Here is a 15,734-nt window from a genome sequence, read left to right on the forward strand (position 1 = left end):
CAATTAGTTAGGGTACGGGGAATTAGTGATCGCAACGGGGCGTAAATTAAAGATACCACAAACTGTTACAGTGCTATAATAAAGTAGACTAAATAACTACGTTGTGGTATGAAGAGGGGAAGAAGGTGGAAAGGGGGTATTGTATATAAATAGTAGGGCCGGCCGCCAAGTCGCTAGTGGTGGGCCAGCCAACAGTAGGGAACAGTACGAGACAGTATGAAACAGTATGCGTCAGGTCAGTGCCGTGACAAGAAGCGCGTAACTTGTGAGAAAATGGTATTTCTATTCTAAAAAGGTGATCGATTATAGAGGAGACTAGTCTAACTCGACTCGTTAGCTTATTGGGTTAAATGGGTGTTATTAGGGGGTTAGATATACAGGAGAGAGTGTCTTTTATAAAAAATTGCGAAAATTAAAGTTAAGCGCCATAGAGTTCCGCACCAAAGGTCCTCGGACGGCAGGGCAAACTTAAGGTCGGTAGATAGCTGATTGGTTAAAAGAATGTGGCGTTTTTTAGGATGGAGACTAGTGATACTTTAGTATTAGTAAGTGCGCCTTCAATTTGCCCTTGCCGTCTGAGAGCTTCTGACGAGATTCTATTTTATCTCGGGTATTCATCGGATGTAAACTTTTCCCGACTTCATTTTTTGGAGGCATACAGTACTATGCAAGACATGCGAAACCAAGCGGGACCATGACCTGAAAAATGAGCAAGCGATCGGCCACCGAGGCCGAAAAAAGGCCTTTCGGGGATGAGAGACATTCTAAGCGCCAGAGAATCGACAATCCTTCCGACGGGAAACGCAAGTCGCTGGTCTCTTCCTCGGAAACAATTGTCTCAGCACGTCAATTGCAGCAATTACTAACTTTCCAACAAGGCGCAGCAGCGGAGCTAAGAAGCGGTTCGTAGTATTCCTGCTCTACGAAAAGTTCTCTCAAGCTAAACATACTAGGAATCCAAAGCTTCAAAGTCCTCCTTGATGCGATCTTATACTCCACCGACGATTCCGAACAGCCTAGACAGCAAGCCATACTACGAGAATACTTGGAGTTGCAAAAACTCAAGGACGGCGCCGATGGCGACGCTGTCTTCCTCCCAGACCTCATTCAGACATGGGCTTATGCTACGGAGACCAACTTTGAGCAGCTGCTCTCTGCCATCACTGCAGTCCTTGCTCTCCTGCTAAAGGTTCTCTCTCTCGAATTAGAATTCCGAGAATACGGTATAAGCCTTTGCAAGACTATCCTACAACAGTCTCAGGTGAAACTCTTCAGTCGCAGTCTATCGGTGCGCAGTAACAAGGAGTTCATCATATCACCAAGCCTACGACTACTCACGGAGGTCGTGTCATTTGATGGAGGGCTTCTGGCTAGACAAGTTTACTCGAAACGAGACTACACGTTTGATTCAAGGACTCTCGCAAGAAACCTGAGTCTCTGGAAAGCTTCATCAGAACGCAATGCTGAGGAGTCACGGAAACCTTCCGTGCGGTCTAATGCGGTGCGGTATCTGCTGGCCCATTTGAAATACCAAGATGAAGGTGGTAAGAGTGACATATTGAAGCAAGGGAATGTCTTGAGGGCTTTGTTCGAGCACATCAATACGGACCCGCCAGCATTGGTCGTAGAAGTTTTAGACGTTGTAAAAAATCATGTCATGCTTGATAAATCTATCACGCGAAAAAGTAAGAGCTATGTCCTGGCAGAGCGGAATCTTACGAGCATTGCGCGTCTCTATAAATCTCAATCGACTGATGAGCCTCCTTCGGCACAGCAAAAACTTCCCGATGCGGCGGCTCACGAATTTCTGCTGCTTGTCTGTACTTCTCCAGAAATGGGAATTATGCTACCTTCCTCCGGTTGGTATCCTCCAGGGACGGAGAAGGGCGATCATGACGAATCTGGTGACCAGGAGTACGATATGATTTTTGATATTGGACTTGATTCTATGGGTAAATACGAAAAGAAAGTGCCAATACGTAATATTATTCTAGCAGAATTTGCGCAAAGCCTTCGACCTTATGCAAACGTACTCGAGCAAGAACTGCTACTAGCCATCTTTAAATCATCTCCCGAATTAGTATCAGATTATTTCTTCCGGAAGAGCACCTTCGCCTTCGATCCCAAGCTTACGGCGACCTGGATCGGCTACTCATCATTCCTCTTTTCTACGATCCAACTTCATGTGCCACAATATCTAGGTCGGAGAACAGAATATAGTAGCCATCCTCCGCCTATCCCTATCGTGGTCGAAAGCGTCCTTCCGCAACCGCTTTCTCAGAAGGTCTTGACAAGATGTTTGAACCAAAACTCAGAGCTTGTTACCTTCTTCGCCATTCGCATTTTGACTGTAGCTTTCCAGAAGCTTCAAGATGTCCTGGAAAGATTCAAGCAAGCGTCAGTCGGAGGATCATCGCTCTGGGAGCAAGCATCACAGCGTCTTATAACTGAATTTTGTCATCGATGCCCGCAGATGGGCGTCGCAACATCTGCTTTTCGAAACACATCAGCCAACAATATTATGCAGAGAGAAGCCGTGACTCGACTACTAGCGCTATACTACGTAGCAGTTCCTCAACTTGCTTTGAGCGAGAAATTCGATATTTCCATTCCGTTGAGCACAGCACTAGCTCGGGCTGAGAGATCAGATGAACAACACTCTGAGCGAGAAATACAAATTCTTGAAATCGAGCATTTGGTGCAGATTGCACGGTTTTCTCCAAACATGCGGTGGTGGCAGAAACCTGGTATGTGCATAGTTTCACCATAAGAGCATGGCTAACCTATCTCAGAATCTCTTCATCATTCTCCCTTCATGACCTTGCTGAATCTCATGGCTACTTCAGCCAAACAAGACTCATATTCTGGGCTCAAAAGTTTGTTGGTATCCGTTATTCGAGAGCATGGGATTTTGCAGCTAGAAACATGCCCATCTGCCCTAGATGCTCTGGTTGCAAGCGTCCAGGATGCGAATGGCGCGACATCAGACCAAGTGTTAGACTTTTTGGATGATTGCCTTGGCCGTTTTATAAAGAGACCGATCAAATATCAGGATGATCTAGATGTGTTGTCCAAAACGGAGTCAATGAACGTAAATGTTTCGCATCATGATCCTGTTAGCGGCCTTGTGATGACGTTGATGGAACAATGGGCATACAAATCAAGCGCAGAAACCAAGAATAACTCCACCGAAGAGCTCGCACAATGGCTATCCAGATTTTTATATCTCCTGAATCATATTGGCGAGGATGAGGTACTGCTCTCCCGCGTGGCTCAGTCCATGGCTGAAACCTCTAAAAGACACAGGAAGATTTTGAAGACAGCCCTAGATCCAAAAGGGAAGGAACGGACTAAAGTTTTTCTAGAACGAGTTTCGAAAAAGGCAAATATTATTAGAGTAGACGAGACTTCGGACCAACCTCCGCCTACAGAGAAATCAGGATTGGGTGGCGAAGCAAATTTGGAGTTACCTCCACAGGAGGACGACAACCATCCTGGACTAAATCGATGGAGGCAGAAAGAGTTAGAAGAAAGTATTAAAGATGGAAATGTGGGAGAACTGTTGCTATGTCTTAGCTCAAGACATGTCGATATTCGCCTACAAGCTTTGACCAGCACAAGACAGCTCATCGCTAAGATCGAGGTATGTTTAGCAGCTGCTCACTAGATTCGCCATTAACATTTACTCAAGTCTACGAAAAACCCCGAATGGGAGCAAATTGGCTTGCTGCTTGGCGAAGCGATTGAGACAGCAAGAACCATCATTGATAGGACTCATATGCCCTACACGGCAACTGTGTTTGCTGCGGGAGCCATGACGGTTCTCGCAGATCCTACTCATTTCATGTTTCCAAAAATCAACAGATTCCTTAACAGAGGCCCGTCCTGGAATATAGATAAACTTCCATCTTACTGGACAGAAAACGTGCTTCGAAAAGAACCAGACGAAGACGGCGGATACCATAAAGAGGTGAATTGGCTCTTGGACTTCTTCATCGACTGCATTCGGACTGTAGAGGTGAGTGATTCGGTTACTACCAAAACATCCTATTAACGCGAGGTAGGATATGGAGATATTTCGAGCCAGGAACATATTTGAGCGCATCCTAAGCTTCTACGCTTCTCCCATCTGCTGGTCCGGGATAAAGGAAAAGATACTGAGGCTCCTCTTCCGTGCTGCAGCAGTGGGTGGCAGCACAACTTTGATCACGCGATCCGGCATCTTGAGCTGGATTCAAGCCCAGATAGCCCTCAAGGACGGCCGTGAGGTGATACTGAGGCAGCTGGCCTCACGACTTTTTGAGACGTGTGACCAGACGAAGGTCCACGAGTGGAGCAGTGGCGGAGTCAAGAAAATGGTGGAGGGATTGGTTGGGGAGAAGTAGGTGATTTGCAATGTTGCAAAGACATACTATGGTATCAGGCCGAAATATTGTTAGTGCCACACTAACCAGGGGTTACCACGCTAACCAGACAAAGCAGGAACAAACCAATGATTATTAGGTTTTAGCATAATATGAAAGTACTAGTGCTTATTATAGAATGCTGAAACCTGATAACTACCCATTTCCCTTGCTTTGTCTAGTTAGTGTGTTGACCTCTGCTTAGCGTGGCACTAACAATATTTCGGCCTGATACCATGGTAGGCATGCCTCGAACATGAAGTCGCTTGAGGCGGAGGCACTCATAAGTGTGGAGAATGTTTCGGGTGAGCTGTGTTCAGAAACGCATAGAAATAAGTCGCACATGAAGCCTAGAGCTCGGGTTTATATATAGGTGCTTAATAAAGCAAAGGCCAGCTCTGGGCAAGTGATTACCTTATGGTGGTTATGCCAGGCGGCAGGTCCAGCGCGTGACTGAAATATTGTGCCACGCCTCACCGCACCACGCTTTCGCTTGGCAATGATGTTGGGGTGTGCCCTTGAATCGGCCAACTCCCGACTGCAACACACAAAACATCAACAATCCACTGCTCCCTCTCACACCACCTGCATCAATCTGCGCTTGAGAATACTCTGTTGCTCCAATATCCACAGGTACATTGAAAACTGCATCCATCTCTTTCCTCGCATGCACGCTGCTGTCCGCGCTCTCATACACCGCCGCTGCCCAGTCTGTAAGGGTCCGCACAGGTACACTGAGGAGCATGAACCCTTTGGCCCCTGCTGGAACACGCGCGCGGTTCGTTGAACGCTCACATACGCCTGCTAATATCTCGTACCATCCCAGACCATTGCTTCACAAAACGTTTCCCTGCTACCCAGCCACATTGAACAACTAGTTGTCGTCACATTGCCGTGCTAGAACTTCAAATTTCAACATCATACTACTGCTTGCACACGCATCTCCAAGCGGCTGGCCTTCAAGGCAGCCTCCTTAATGGTCCTTGTGACCCTTAGAACCTTCTCCAACACCTACGAATTGCCGATTTAATTCTCAACTCGAATCATTTCCCACCCACCCATACACACATTGGAGTGCAGCTTGCAAGTATGGACCGTGAGGTGGTTCGATATACCCCCGAGCAGCTTCAGCGCCTTCGCGACTCCCCACTCGTGCACAAGCCGGACGGACTTCCCTCTATTGAACAATGGATGGAAACCCCCTCGGAGCAAAATGGGCGAAGGCCGCGGTCACAGGTGATACGGGATAGCGAACAGCCATCAAATGGTGAGGCTCGTACTGAGCGCCCCCCTCTCATGAACATGGGAATGGGCCACTTTGCAAGACGCTCAAGCACTCGTAAGCTTACCATAGATGATTTCTCCACTTTGACTGACAAAAAAAATAGAACCCGAAGACACAGTTCTAGGCCCTCCCAAGCTCTCTTTTACTTCGGCATCACGCACCGCGAAGTCCTCCGATAGCACAGACAAGCGTCCGGTTACTTCACAAGAGAGTGATAGTTCGGCTCCGGAACGATCGAATGTCCGCGAGCGTTTCTTCAAAGAGCGTGACTCTGAGCGCAGCCGTGATAAAGCGGGTTTTATGAATGGTAGACGCGGAACACGTGAGGACGGAGAAGGCTGGACGAGTGTGAAGTCTCGCAAAAGCTTGGGTCAAGAAGATGGTGATCGAGGACACCGGAATGGAGAACGCGACAAAGACAGATACCAAAAAGATAGCGATGTCGATAATACAGAGAGCGCTTCGCGGCGTATAGGCATAGGTAGAGGCAGGTTTGATCAACCCTGGAGTCGTGAAGAATCAGGACCCAAGGATGGAGAAGGCACAAAGACAGGCGCGCGAGGCCAGGGTTGGCGTGACAGAGAGCGAGACCGGGACCGGGACCGAGATCGGGAGTGGAACAGAGGTGGTCGGATTGAAGAGGATCCAGAGTGGATGGACTCGCCCACAAAGACAGAAAAGAAGCAAGCTCATACTCAGGAAGACTTCCAGCGATGGAAAGAGCGCATGAAGGCGGGCGCAACTCCGGCAGAGGAGAAGGAACCGGCTCAAGAGCAACCCTCAAATGCCACCGAGCCGACAATTGCTCCTGCTGGAACCTCCAGCGCATCTACTTCCAAGCCTGCTACCCCTCTTGCACTGGATGGCGGGCTAGAAAAGCTATTTGGAATGTGGGGTGAGAGCAAGCGGTCAGACTCCATTAGCCTTGAAGGCACAGCGATATCCAAGGCTAATAAGGCTAAGCCGAAACCATCAAGGTTTGCGGGTCTATTTGCTCCTCCTGAAGAACCAGCAAAGCAGACCCAAGCTCAGCCGCCTGCACCATCTTCGCCTGGACCTGCATCGAATGGTAGCAACGAGGATAAGGAGGGCTTTCAGCGAATACTCCAGATGTTAGGTGGCACAAACATATCTGCCCAGCCAAGTGCACAGCAAGAAAACGCTTCTAATGGCATGAGACAGGGAGTTCTGCGAATGGATTACCCTCAGCCACAGCCAGAGGAACGCCTTGAGAGCATGCAACCACCTCGTCAACAGGCCCCGCGAACTCGCGAGGAACGCAACGCTTTTGTTGATGCTGTGCTGGCGCCGAGGCCCTCTGCTCCTGATAGCAGGTCGGTGCAAGCCATGTTCACCGCAATGTCACCCGGGCCAGAGTCCGCTTCAGATCAATATCGATCCTCTAGGCCAGAGTCAAGCCGTCCTAGTGAAGATTATATGATGCAGCCGCCATCGCGGAATGGAGGTGCCCAAGACGCTGTGAACTTGCAAGCCTTGCTTGGAGGGCGCGCATCTCAAGAACCGCCCCGGGATAGCAAGCGCGACTTCCTGCTCACTCTTATGCAGCCATCCCGTGCAACGCCACCTCAGATGCTTAACCAAAACATGCCTCGTCATACTGCCGAAAATCCTAACTACTCCTTGTATATGGATAACAACGCGTCGAAGGGACAGGCTCCACCGAAGACGCGTGCTCTTCCACCGGTCATCTTCGATGACCCTCGTATGTTCGCAGACAATGAAATGCTTAGGCGTGAAGCCAGCATGCGCGAGGCTAGTATGCGCGAGGCAAGCATGCGTGACTCAGGAATGCCACAACCTGAAGCTCCACGCAAGCCCGCGCAGCGTCTTCCACCTGGCATTTTTGATGACCCTTCGATTGCTAACCTGCAACGACGCAATACCGCGGAGAATATGCCACGCCAAATGACCAATATGGGAATTCCGCAACAGCCAGTTTCCGACCTCCCACCCTGGATGAAGAATCCCGGGATGCCACAACCACCACAAGAACGTAACATTGCGCCTCCTCCTGGCTTTGGCCCGGGTGGAATGCGCCAACCGCCCGGCTTTGGCGGTCCCCAGAATAGCCCACAGTCGCAGATGGGACCTTTTTCGGCCGGAAATACTCCACTCGGCCATCCAGGTATGCCACCTCGTGGTATGGGCGGACCCGGTGGCATGTATCCTGGTCAAGTTCAGGGTCAAGTTCAAGGTCAAATGCCGCCTCAAGGACCTCCTCAGAGTTACTTTTCACCTCCAGGATTTCCTCCAATGGGCATGCAGCGGGAAGATCCCCGCATGATGATGGGAGGCCCGTTACGTCGACCCGAGTACGATCAATTTGGAGATCCGCAACAGCAAGGACGACCGACTGGAAGACCACCAGGTATGTTCAACATGCAATAACGAGACGCGTAATCGGTGGATGGAATGTGGTGGTATGCTCGAAACACATCTGAACCAATCTGAACCAGTCTGAACATAGGGGAGGACAAGGCTCATAGGTACCGCTTCTGGGTACGTGTTTTGGTAACCTTTCTGTTATTTGAAATGATTGCTAGCATGGAGTTGAACGGGACTAAGAGCATTATGTATCTCTTGCTATTGTTGCTGCACTTTTCCCGCAATAACTCAGCAAGAAATGGATATGAAACTGGAATTTATAGTGTCGACAAGCGCTGCTTATGTCACGTACACTGCATACCTATTCCCCCCTTGCCCTTAAGCTCGCTGGTGCAGAGCGGCAATGACACTTCGTGTAAATCAGGAATAGGTGAATTGATGTTGGAATAGATGAGCACTGCAGCCACGTCGTGAAATATGTCACTACGATGGCAAAAATACCCAGGCTCTCTTCCACAAAGCTCCACCAACTCCCCATTGCATGCTTTTAACATGCCTAATCCCATTTGCTTAATCATTCTCGTAGGACTAAGATTTCACTTAACAAATTCTACAGGACTTGCCCACGCACAAATTTAATGCTTCGTCGTCTTCACTATGTCCTAGATGTACTAACAAGATAGTCTAGTCCCTTTCGCAGAGACGATGGACAATAAATATACAACATAGAAGTTCTCATCTGCAACGAATATTCTAGCTCTACGAACAGGCAGTAATGCCAAGCCTGGATTTCGCATTAAAACACCAGCTTTCAATGGATATATTGCGGACGCAGAATAGTTTCTGGAATACTATTCTACAATGACTTCTTACTCTGGAATTTCCTCGGCTTCGAGAATTAACATGCATTTCGTACCATACCTACTACTCTATCTATGATTGCTTCCTCGGCAATATGGTTTTGCATATGCCCATTTTGCAACCCCGAGGACAACAGTTTTTCAGGTAATCACTTCTTAGCATCGAAAACTAAGGACCAAGCCCTTCCTACGAACCAATAACAGGAGGCAGGGCAGGTCCTGGCAGGATAACCTTTGCTTATAAGCCGCTCCCTTTCAGTGACGCGGTCTCCGCCTACGTTCTTCGCAGTCGAGCGGGAGGAGAATGATGAGGATAAACTAGCACATCGAATTCCAATAAATCTTTCCACGGAGCATAGTCCTGAGCTACCTCGTATTTATCCTTTGGGTAAGACCTAGCATAAAGCCTTCTTGGTTAAACCCATAGCTAAAATCCATAGCTAAACAGGACGGATATAAGGAATAAGCGCTCAATATTACTACGGAGGCTTTATCGTCTGCTGGTCGCTGGGGCGAAATTACCTAGATCGGAGGTGCGAGAATAGGACTGTAAAAAAGGAAGTTTTCATGAATAAAAGTAAGTAGGTAGAAAAATCACCACTCCGGACATCTACTTCAGTCTTTGAAGAAGACGGCCGCAGTAGTTCCGCTAAAATTGGAGCAGATGTATTTTTTAGTGGCGTTCTAATGCTCCTCCACCATCCACACATCAAGATTTTGACAGCATGTCGACCTGAATCGGATTTCTTTGCCACCTTGACTCGGTCACCGACTCAGTCATCCACGTGTATATATAGCCTCATTTTCTTCATAGATCAATCTTCACACGAGTTCTTCTTTCCTTAAATCTGCGCACGGACCTACGGTCGACACAGCAATATTCCGGCTACGATGCCAACGCAAACGCTACGTGACACGCCTCTCACCGAACTTGTATATAAGCCCCGTCTGCTTCACGAGTACAATTTCCTTTTCACTCTGTGCTTATCATGTGTATTCAAATAACCTGCACGTAGGCTGTGGCCACATGGACTCTACCGGAATCATGTTCTGCGATTATTCCGTTATATCGCAAAATTCTTGCGAAGAAATTCACCGTTTCACGTTCTCCTTCCACGAGAATTGCTACGCCTGCTAGCCACCACAAGTGTAGATGAGCTTGTTCAGCGGAAATGTAAGTGAGGGGAAAAAGGGTCGGACACAAATCAAAAGTCCTGAAAGAGGGACTTGTTGCATCGACGGAGCAAGAGAGAAGAGTAGCCTTCACAGGAACCGTACAATCAGATGACCAAATACAAGTAATCTTACAAAAGCCATGCAAACCTAATCTACAAAAGCTTAGTGGCCATGTCAAGATGTAATAATCCCACATTCCAACTTAAACTCAGCGCTAGGCTCATGACCTCCCTAAGGCGAGTTGACACTGATGGAACAGCTTTGCCCACTCCACATCTACAGTCCCATGCGCATTTTCGTCTCCGACTTTTGGCTCCGCAACAAGCAAACAATTGAGTACATGCCCAGCCAACCCAGCCGTCAGCTCAACGCTTGGTTGCTCTCTCGGCATGTTTGGGACGCAATGCCGAAGGGCATATTTACACTGCCGCTTATCCCCAGTTTTTGTTACGCTAGCAAAGACGGTGCGGTAGAGGTCCGAAGACCTTGGGTGCATATGTCGAGCCATGCCGTCCCAGATATCCCAGAAGCCGGACCAATCTTCAAGCCTAGCGTAGGAGTGAAGAAGCTCATTGTAGCTACTATCATTTCCTGGTTTGAGTTCAAATATATCCATGAATTTGCGGAGGCGGAGCCTCTGCATTGATGCGTTTCGTAATATTTCTTCCTCGGCTGGACTCTGGGTAACATCACTGGAGAGATTAGGGGAAAGAGCTTGATGGAACATGAGAGTAATCTCTGGAGTAATAGAATTGTATCCGAAGGTTTCCATCTCTTCTAGGTAATTAAAACAGTTCTCTAGCAAATCCACCTTCTTGACACCCTGGGAGATGAGCTTGTTGTAGGATGCTAAGTAAGCTTTAATGGCAGCATAGTACATTGGCTCAGAAACCGGCAAGGCTGCGGCGTGAGTTTTGAGAATGATCTCATTTATATGACTATGGCTGTACTGGGGGCTTCCGACTTTGATTGCGTATGATACAAGTTCCACTAAAGCTTCGAAATGGTACGTATCCGGAAATACACGAGGAATGTTTTTGTGAAACGAGCGCAAAAAGTCTGTACTATTAATATTATGGAAACCATTTCCAAGTGCCGTTTGTGCTTCTTGAACTGGCATGTGTTTTAGCTCATTGAGAAGCAAACGAAGCGCTTGCTGGTCTTTAGGTGCCGTATTTTCGGTTACTTTCTGGGCTTCGGCGAAATCATTGATAGCATATCGTGACCTTCTGCATAGATGAAGAACTGCAGGCAACCTCATCGCCATTAATGGAAGGCTGGTTAATGCAGGTCGTGGAGGGATACCAACAGTATGAAGTCGCCTTATATGCTGGGCGGATTGTGAATTTGAGACGCGGGGAAATTCACCACCGGAAGACCCTCCCGAGCGGGATAGGGAGTTTTCGATACCCTCAATCGAAGTCAGGGTATTCATTGAAGCTGATACAGCAGATTCTTGATGCCCTTTAGACTCCTCTTTGATCTTCTCTTTCTCCTTGGCTGCACGCCGCAAAACTCCTCCCCAAAGTCCCTCCAAATCAATATCCGCTCGTTTCTCCTCGGTAAACATTTGTACTACGATATTGACGCCATCAGTCCGACGTCCAAATCCAATAAAACCTTCTCTTTCTTCCGTATTGCTTTGGTCACTTTCGGCAGCCTTAACTCTGCCGACAGTGACACACACCCAACCAGTCCGAATACCATCATCCATACTACTGCTAGTATCAGAAGCGCCAACGTTTGCCATGAGCTTTGAGCGCCTAGCTTTTCGCCTCAGCTTCAACTTGAGTTCATTTCGCCCTAGCAATCCAGCCGCATGCGGCTTAAGCTTGTAGGAGCTGCGTAACCATCTACAAAGTCTATCTGCTGAAACATGCAGATGCTTTTCACTACGAGCGGACCCAATAACCATCAAAAGTTTCGAGCCTAGCGCGGGAGGTGGGTCTAGATGGCGGAGATCGAGGAGGGAGAGGTCATTCAGACCTAGATCGACGGAGATATGCTCTAGCAGTTCTCGAAGTATTGGAGGAGGATCCTCGGGGAGTTCGGGAATACGCTGTCGTTCTGCTAATGGATGCGAGTCGTTAAATTTCTGTGGTTGTCTCTCAACTTCCAAATACCACGGTACAGGGGCTTCTTGTTGCACGGGAGGCGGCGGGCCATTTTCCCCCTCAACAAGTTCGCCTTCTTCTGCAAGCTCATTTCCAGTCCTCCAGCTGGCGTAACGCGCTGAAAAGCCGAGAAAAGCTCTCTGCCCCCAATGAGTGGCTGTCGATAATGCTGCTGGCGATTCACGTGGAAATCTCAGGCTAACGTCCGACAGAGAGGCGAATGACCTGACAACGGCAAAACGACAGCCATTGCAGCGGAGGCTCGATGTTACAGCCTTGCTCCAGGACATTGGAATTGACGGGCTGGTGAAGGAGTCCCCCAGGAAAGTTGCATGAATTATCATGCCCCGGATTAGATATTCTCCGATAAGGCTGGTGGCTAAGTTTCCTCTAGTTCGGTGGCTGACAATTTATCGACTCCAAAATCTTGGTGGGGTGAATTTGAAATCATCATCGCCTTTAAACCACCCTCTTGCCCTTTCTTTCTTCAACTTTCTCTTGATACCCTTATTTCACTCCCCCTATACCCTCTTTTTCCCTTCATCATGTCTATGGAAGTGGACACGCCGCTGAGCTTCCAGCCGGGGGCTCAGAGCGCAGCAACGTACGCTATTTTCTCCAATCCGTTGAAAGTAAAATACTGATCCCTACTTCAGAATTCTGTGCTGCAACTGTGGCGCTCCCATTGATGGAACCACTTCTGCTGGGGCGATGTGCTACGACTGCATAAAACTTACCGTAGATGTCTCCGAAGGCATCCAGAGAGAAGCCACACTCCACATGTGCCGTGATTGCGATCGATGGTTATCGCCACCAAATCAGTGGCTCGTTGCTGCCCCGGAGTCAAGAGAATTACTTGCATTATGTTTACGAAAACTGAGAGGTCTCTCGAAAGTCAGGATCATCGATGCGAGTTTCATATGGACGGAGCCGCACTCGAGGCGAATAAAAGTCAAGATCACAATCCAGCAAGAGGCGTTTGAGGGGACCATACTACAACAAACATTTGAAGTGGAATATGTGCAAGCATACCAGCAATGTCCAGACTGCGCTAAGTCATACACACACAACACCTGGCGAGCTGTTGTACAAGTGCGGCAAAAAGTCCCTCACAAACGAACCTTCCTCTACCTCGAGCAACTCATACTCAAACACTCCGCACATAAAGACACTATAAACATTAAGGAAGTGCACGACGGAATCGATTTCTACTTTGGGCAACGGAACCACGCCGAGAAATTCGTGGACTTTCTAAAATCTGTCGCGCCAATCAACTCCAAAAAGTCACAAGAACTCATTTCTATGGACATCCACACGTCTACAAAATCTTACAAATTTTCCTACTCAATCGAACTCGTTCCAATATGCAAGGATGACCTCGTTGCTCTCCCCATAAAACTCGCCAAGCAAATTGGTAATGTGAACCCTCTTACTCTCTGCCATCGCATCGGAACGTCAGTCAATCTTATCGATCCCACAACTCTCCAAACTGCCGATATATCGACCGAAATCTACTGGCGCGCTCCGTTTGCGCCTCTCGCGGACGTCCAGGAGCTAGTGGAATTCGTAGTGCTCGACATTGAACCCCTAGGCGCCTCCAAAGGCCGCTTCCTTCTAGCTGAAGCCACCGTCGCTCGTGCTTCGGATATGGGTGCCAATGACCAAACGTATTACACCCGAACACATTTAGGCGGAGTCCTGCATCCAGGTGATTCGGTCATGGGATATCACCTCACTGGCACGAATTTCAACAACCCAATGTTCGACGCCCTCGAAGAACACAAGCACTACGCCAGTACTATCCCGGATGTTGTACTAGTCAAGAAATTCTACGCGCGCAAGAAGAAGAGCAAATCACGAAACTGGCGGCTTAAGCGTATGGCCAAGGAGGAGTCGGAGATGCTCCCACGGAAGCAGGATCAAGAGAGAATGGAGCGTGACTTTGAGATGTTCTTGCGGGATGTTGAAGAGGACGCGGAGCTCAGGGCTGGTCTGGCGCTCTACAAGGCTCAGCAGAAACCACAAGCTAAGAAGATGGATGTGACGGAGGAAATGGATGAAGAGAGCGAGGGCGGAGAGGAGGAGGGCCCGGTCATTCCAATGGAGCAATTGCTCGATGAGTTTGAGGATATGACCATGGAAGATGGAGAGTAAGGGCTATTTGTGGTCAAATTAGACGAGATATACGCCACAGCAATGACTGAAAATATTTTTAGTCACGATTACACCAATATCGTTCTTAAGTGCTGCTATTCTGACTGTTGCGTGGTATTAACAGTGCTTTGAAACAGCTTCCCATCTAATATCCAATGAATCTTGTTCTATTCGTAAGATGAAGGGTATAAAATACAAGATCTACTCTAGAAATATAACTGAGGTCATGAGCCCTGTCGTATACAAGTATCCCCATACTTATGTGAGAGGTCGAATGCCTGCAAAACACTAAACGTATGCGCTAGTCCTGCAAGGACGACCATAACATGGAGAATCTGATGGCTGGCTCCAAAGATATCGAAGCGACGAGGGAACTGCTTTTCCGGGTACTTAAACACGTTAGCCTGGGCATGTCTAAAAAGGATATTTAGTAGGAAGGGTCCTTATGGTTAGGAAAAAAGGCATGTAGGGTAGGATTACGAACGTGTCAACCGATAAAATACTTCCCATTTGGCTTCGTCAGAAGGGCCGGTCTTTTTGGGCCAATTGGGCGTCGACAGAACGTGAATAGCATATGCGCTGGCTCCAACAGTGTTCAAGGCTAGGGTTATAATTACCCATACGAGGCCCATACGCTGAGCCTGGATTTTGGCGTCTTACTTGATGATGTTATGGAGAACAGGAAATACTGTTGATAACGCCAAACAACCAAAGATTGCGGCACGTTGAAGAGGCGCATCACGAAAGCGAGGTTGGAAAGTCATGATTGAGCAGGCCGTGGCAAGGGAACCAGTACAGTTTTTGTAGCTTAGGATCAAGGGAACAGTGGCGCCCCACATAAGGAGAGTTATGCCTTGGCAGTCGAGCTCAAGGTTAAGTCTGGAGTACTCGTTGCTATGGTTCGTAATAGTGTGGTAGCTGACAGGCGAATGAGCGCAACGACTCTGAATATGCCATGAGAATAGCAGGCTTACATCGCCGAAAGGAAAAAGCGGACGGAGACCCCTACGAAGTAAATGGAGCAGACTGCTATGTCCGCTGGCGTTGCGACGGCAAGTCGGGGAGATATCTGGAGTCCGGATACGTAAGTGGAATAGTCAAAAATAGAAGCGATTCGAAAACGTGAGAATAAATATTAACTAATTTCGTTTGGAATTAGATTTGCTCCTCGTAGTTCGATAGCTTGGCAGGATACCAGGTTCGTTGTGAAGGTGAGTCCAGCTATGGATGCATTTTCTAACGGACCGACCCGGAGGCGCGCCTAGGCTGATAGTTAGCAGCGCAAAAATTGGAAAATGCTGTAAGGACCCGACGCCCATAAGATGATCTACAGTACCGATATCCGGTTTCTATATAATGGCTGCAATTTCTATACAGTGTCAAATATCCCGCTATA

The 15,734-nt window shown here is 48.2% G+C and overlaps 4 protein-coding genes across 4 annotated transcripts; 3 read left to right on the plus strand and 1 right to left on the minus strand.

The window, feature by feature from the left end:
* Nucleotides 1-628: 628 nt before the first annotated feature.
* Nucleotides 629-4,523, plus strand: K441DRAFT_644696 (uncharacterized protein). The gene is made up of 5 exons (XM_067646766.1): nt 629-902; nt 954-2,747; nt 2,793-3,643; nt 3,692-4,018; nt 4,065-4,523. The coding sequence occupies exons 1-5, from the start codon at nt 707-709 to the stop codon at nt 4,383-4,385; spliced, it is 3,489 nt and encodes a 1,162-aa protein (XP_067499088.1). The 5' UTR covers nt 629-706; the 3' UTR covers nt 4,386-4,523.
* Nucleotides 4,524-5,492: 969 nt separating this feature from the next.
* Nucleotides 5,493-8,097, plus strand: K441DRAFT_583276 (uncharacterized protein; the record flags this gene model as incomplete). The annotated part of the gene is made up of 2 exons (XM_067644492.1): nt 5,493-5,742; nt 5,792-8,097. 2 exons carry the CDS (start codon nt 5,493-5,495, stop codon nt 8,095-8,097), a joined length of 2,556 nt encoding a protein of 851 aa, XP_067499089.1.
* Nucleotides 8,098-9,834: 1,737 nt separating this feature from the next.
* Nucleotides 9,835-12,480, minus strand: K441DRAFT_667454 (uncharacterized protein). Its single transcript, XM_067649839.1, has one exon. The coding sequence runs from the start codon at nt 12,472-12,474 to the stop codon at nt 10,291-10,293; it is 2,184 nt and encodes a 727-aa protein (XP_067499090.1). The 5' UTR covers nt 12,475-12,480; the 3' UTR covers nt 9,835-10,290.
* A 148-nt stretch (nt 12,481-12,628) lies between these two features.
* On the plus strand, nt 12,629-14,340 carry K441DRAFT_644705 (nonsense-mediated mRNA decay protein 3; the record flags this gene model as incomplete). The annotated part of the gene is made up of 2 exons (XM_067646767.1): nt 12,629-12,788; nt 12,841-14,340. Exons 1-2 carry the CDS (start codon nt 12,730-12,732, stop codon nt 14,336-14,338), a joined length of 1,557 nt encoding a protein of 518 aa, XP_067499091.1. The 5' UTR covers nt 12,629-12,729.
* Nucleotides 14,341-15,734: the final 1,394 nt, after the last annotated feature.

The sequence above is a fragment of the Cenococcum geophilum genome, assembly GCF_001692895.1.
Source record: "Cenococcum geophilum 1.58 unplaced genomic scaffold K441scaffold_55, whole genome shotgun sequence".
NCBI classification, from domain to species: domain Eukaryota; kingdom Fungi; phylum Ascomycota; class Dothideomycetes; order Gloniales; family Gloniaceae; genus Cenococcum; species Cenococcum geophilum.

Coding starts and splice junctions, on each gene's coding strand:
- K441DRAFT_644696 (XM_067646766.1), top strand. CDS start 707: ATGAGCAAGCGATCGGCCACCGAGGCCGAAAAAAGGCCTTTCGGGGAT. Junction 903..953: donor AGCAGCGGAGCTAAGAAGCG/GTTCGTAGTATT, acceptor TAAACATACTAG/GAATCCAAAGCTTCAAAGTC. Junction 4,019..4,064: donor ACTGCATTCGGACTGTAGAG/GTGAGTGATTCG, acceptor AACGCGAGGTAG/GATATGGAGATATTTCGAGC.
- K441DRAFT_667454 (XM_067649839.1), bottom strand. CDS start 12,474: ATGTCCTGGAGCAAGGCTGTAACATCGAGCCTCCGCTGCAATGGCTGT.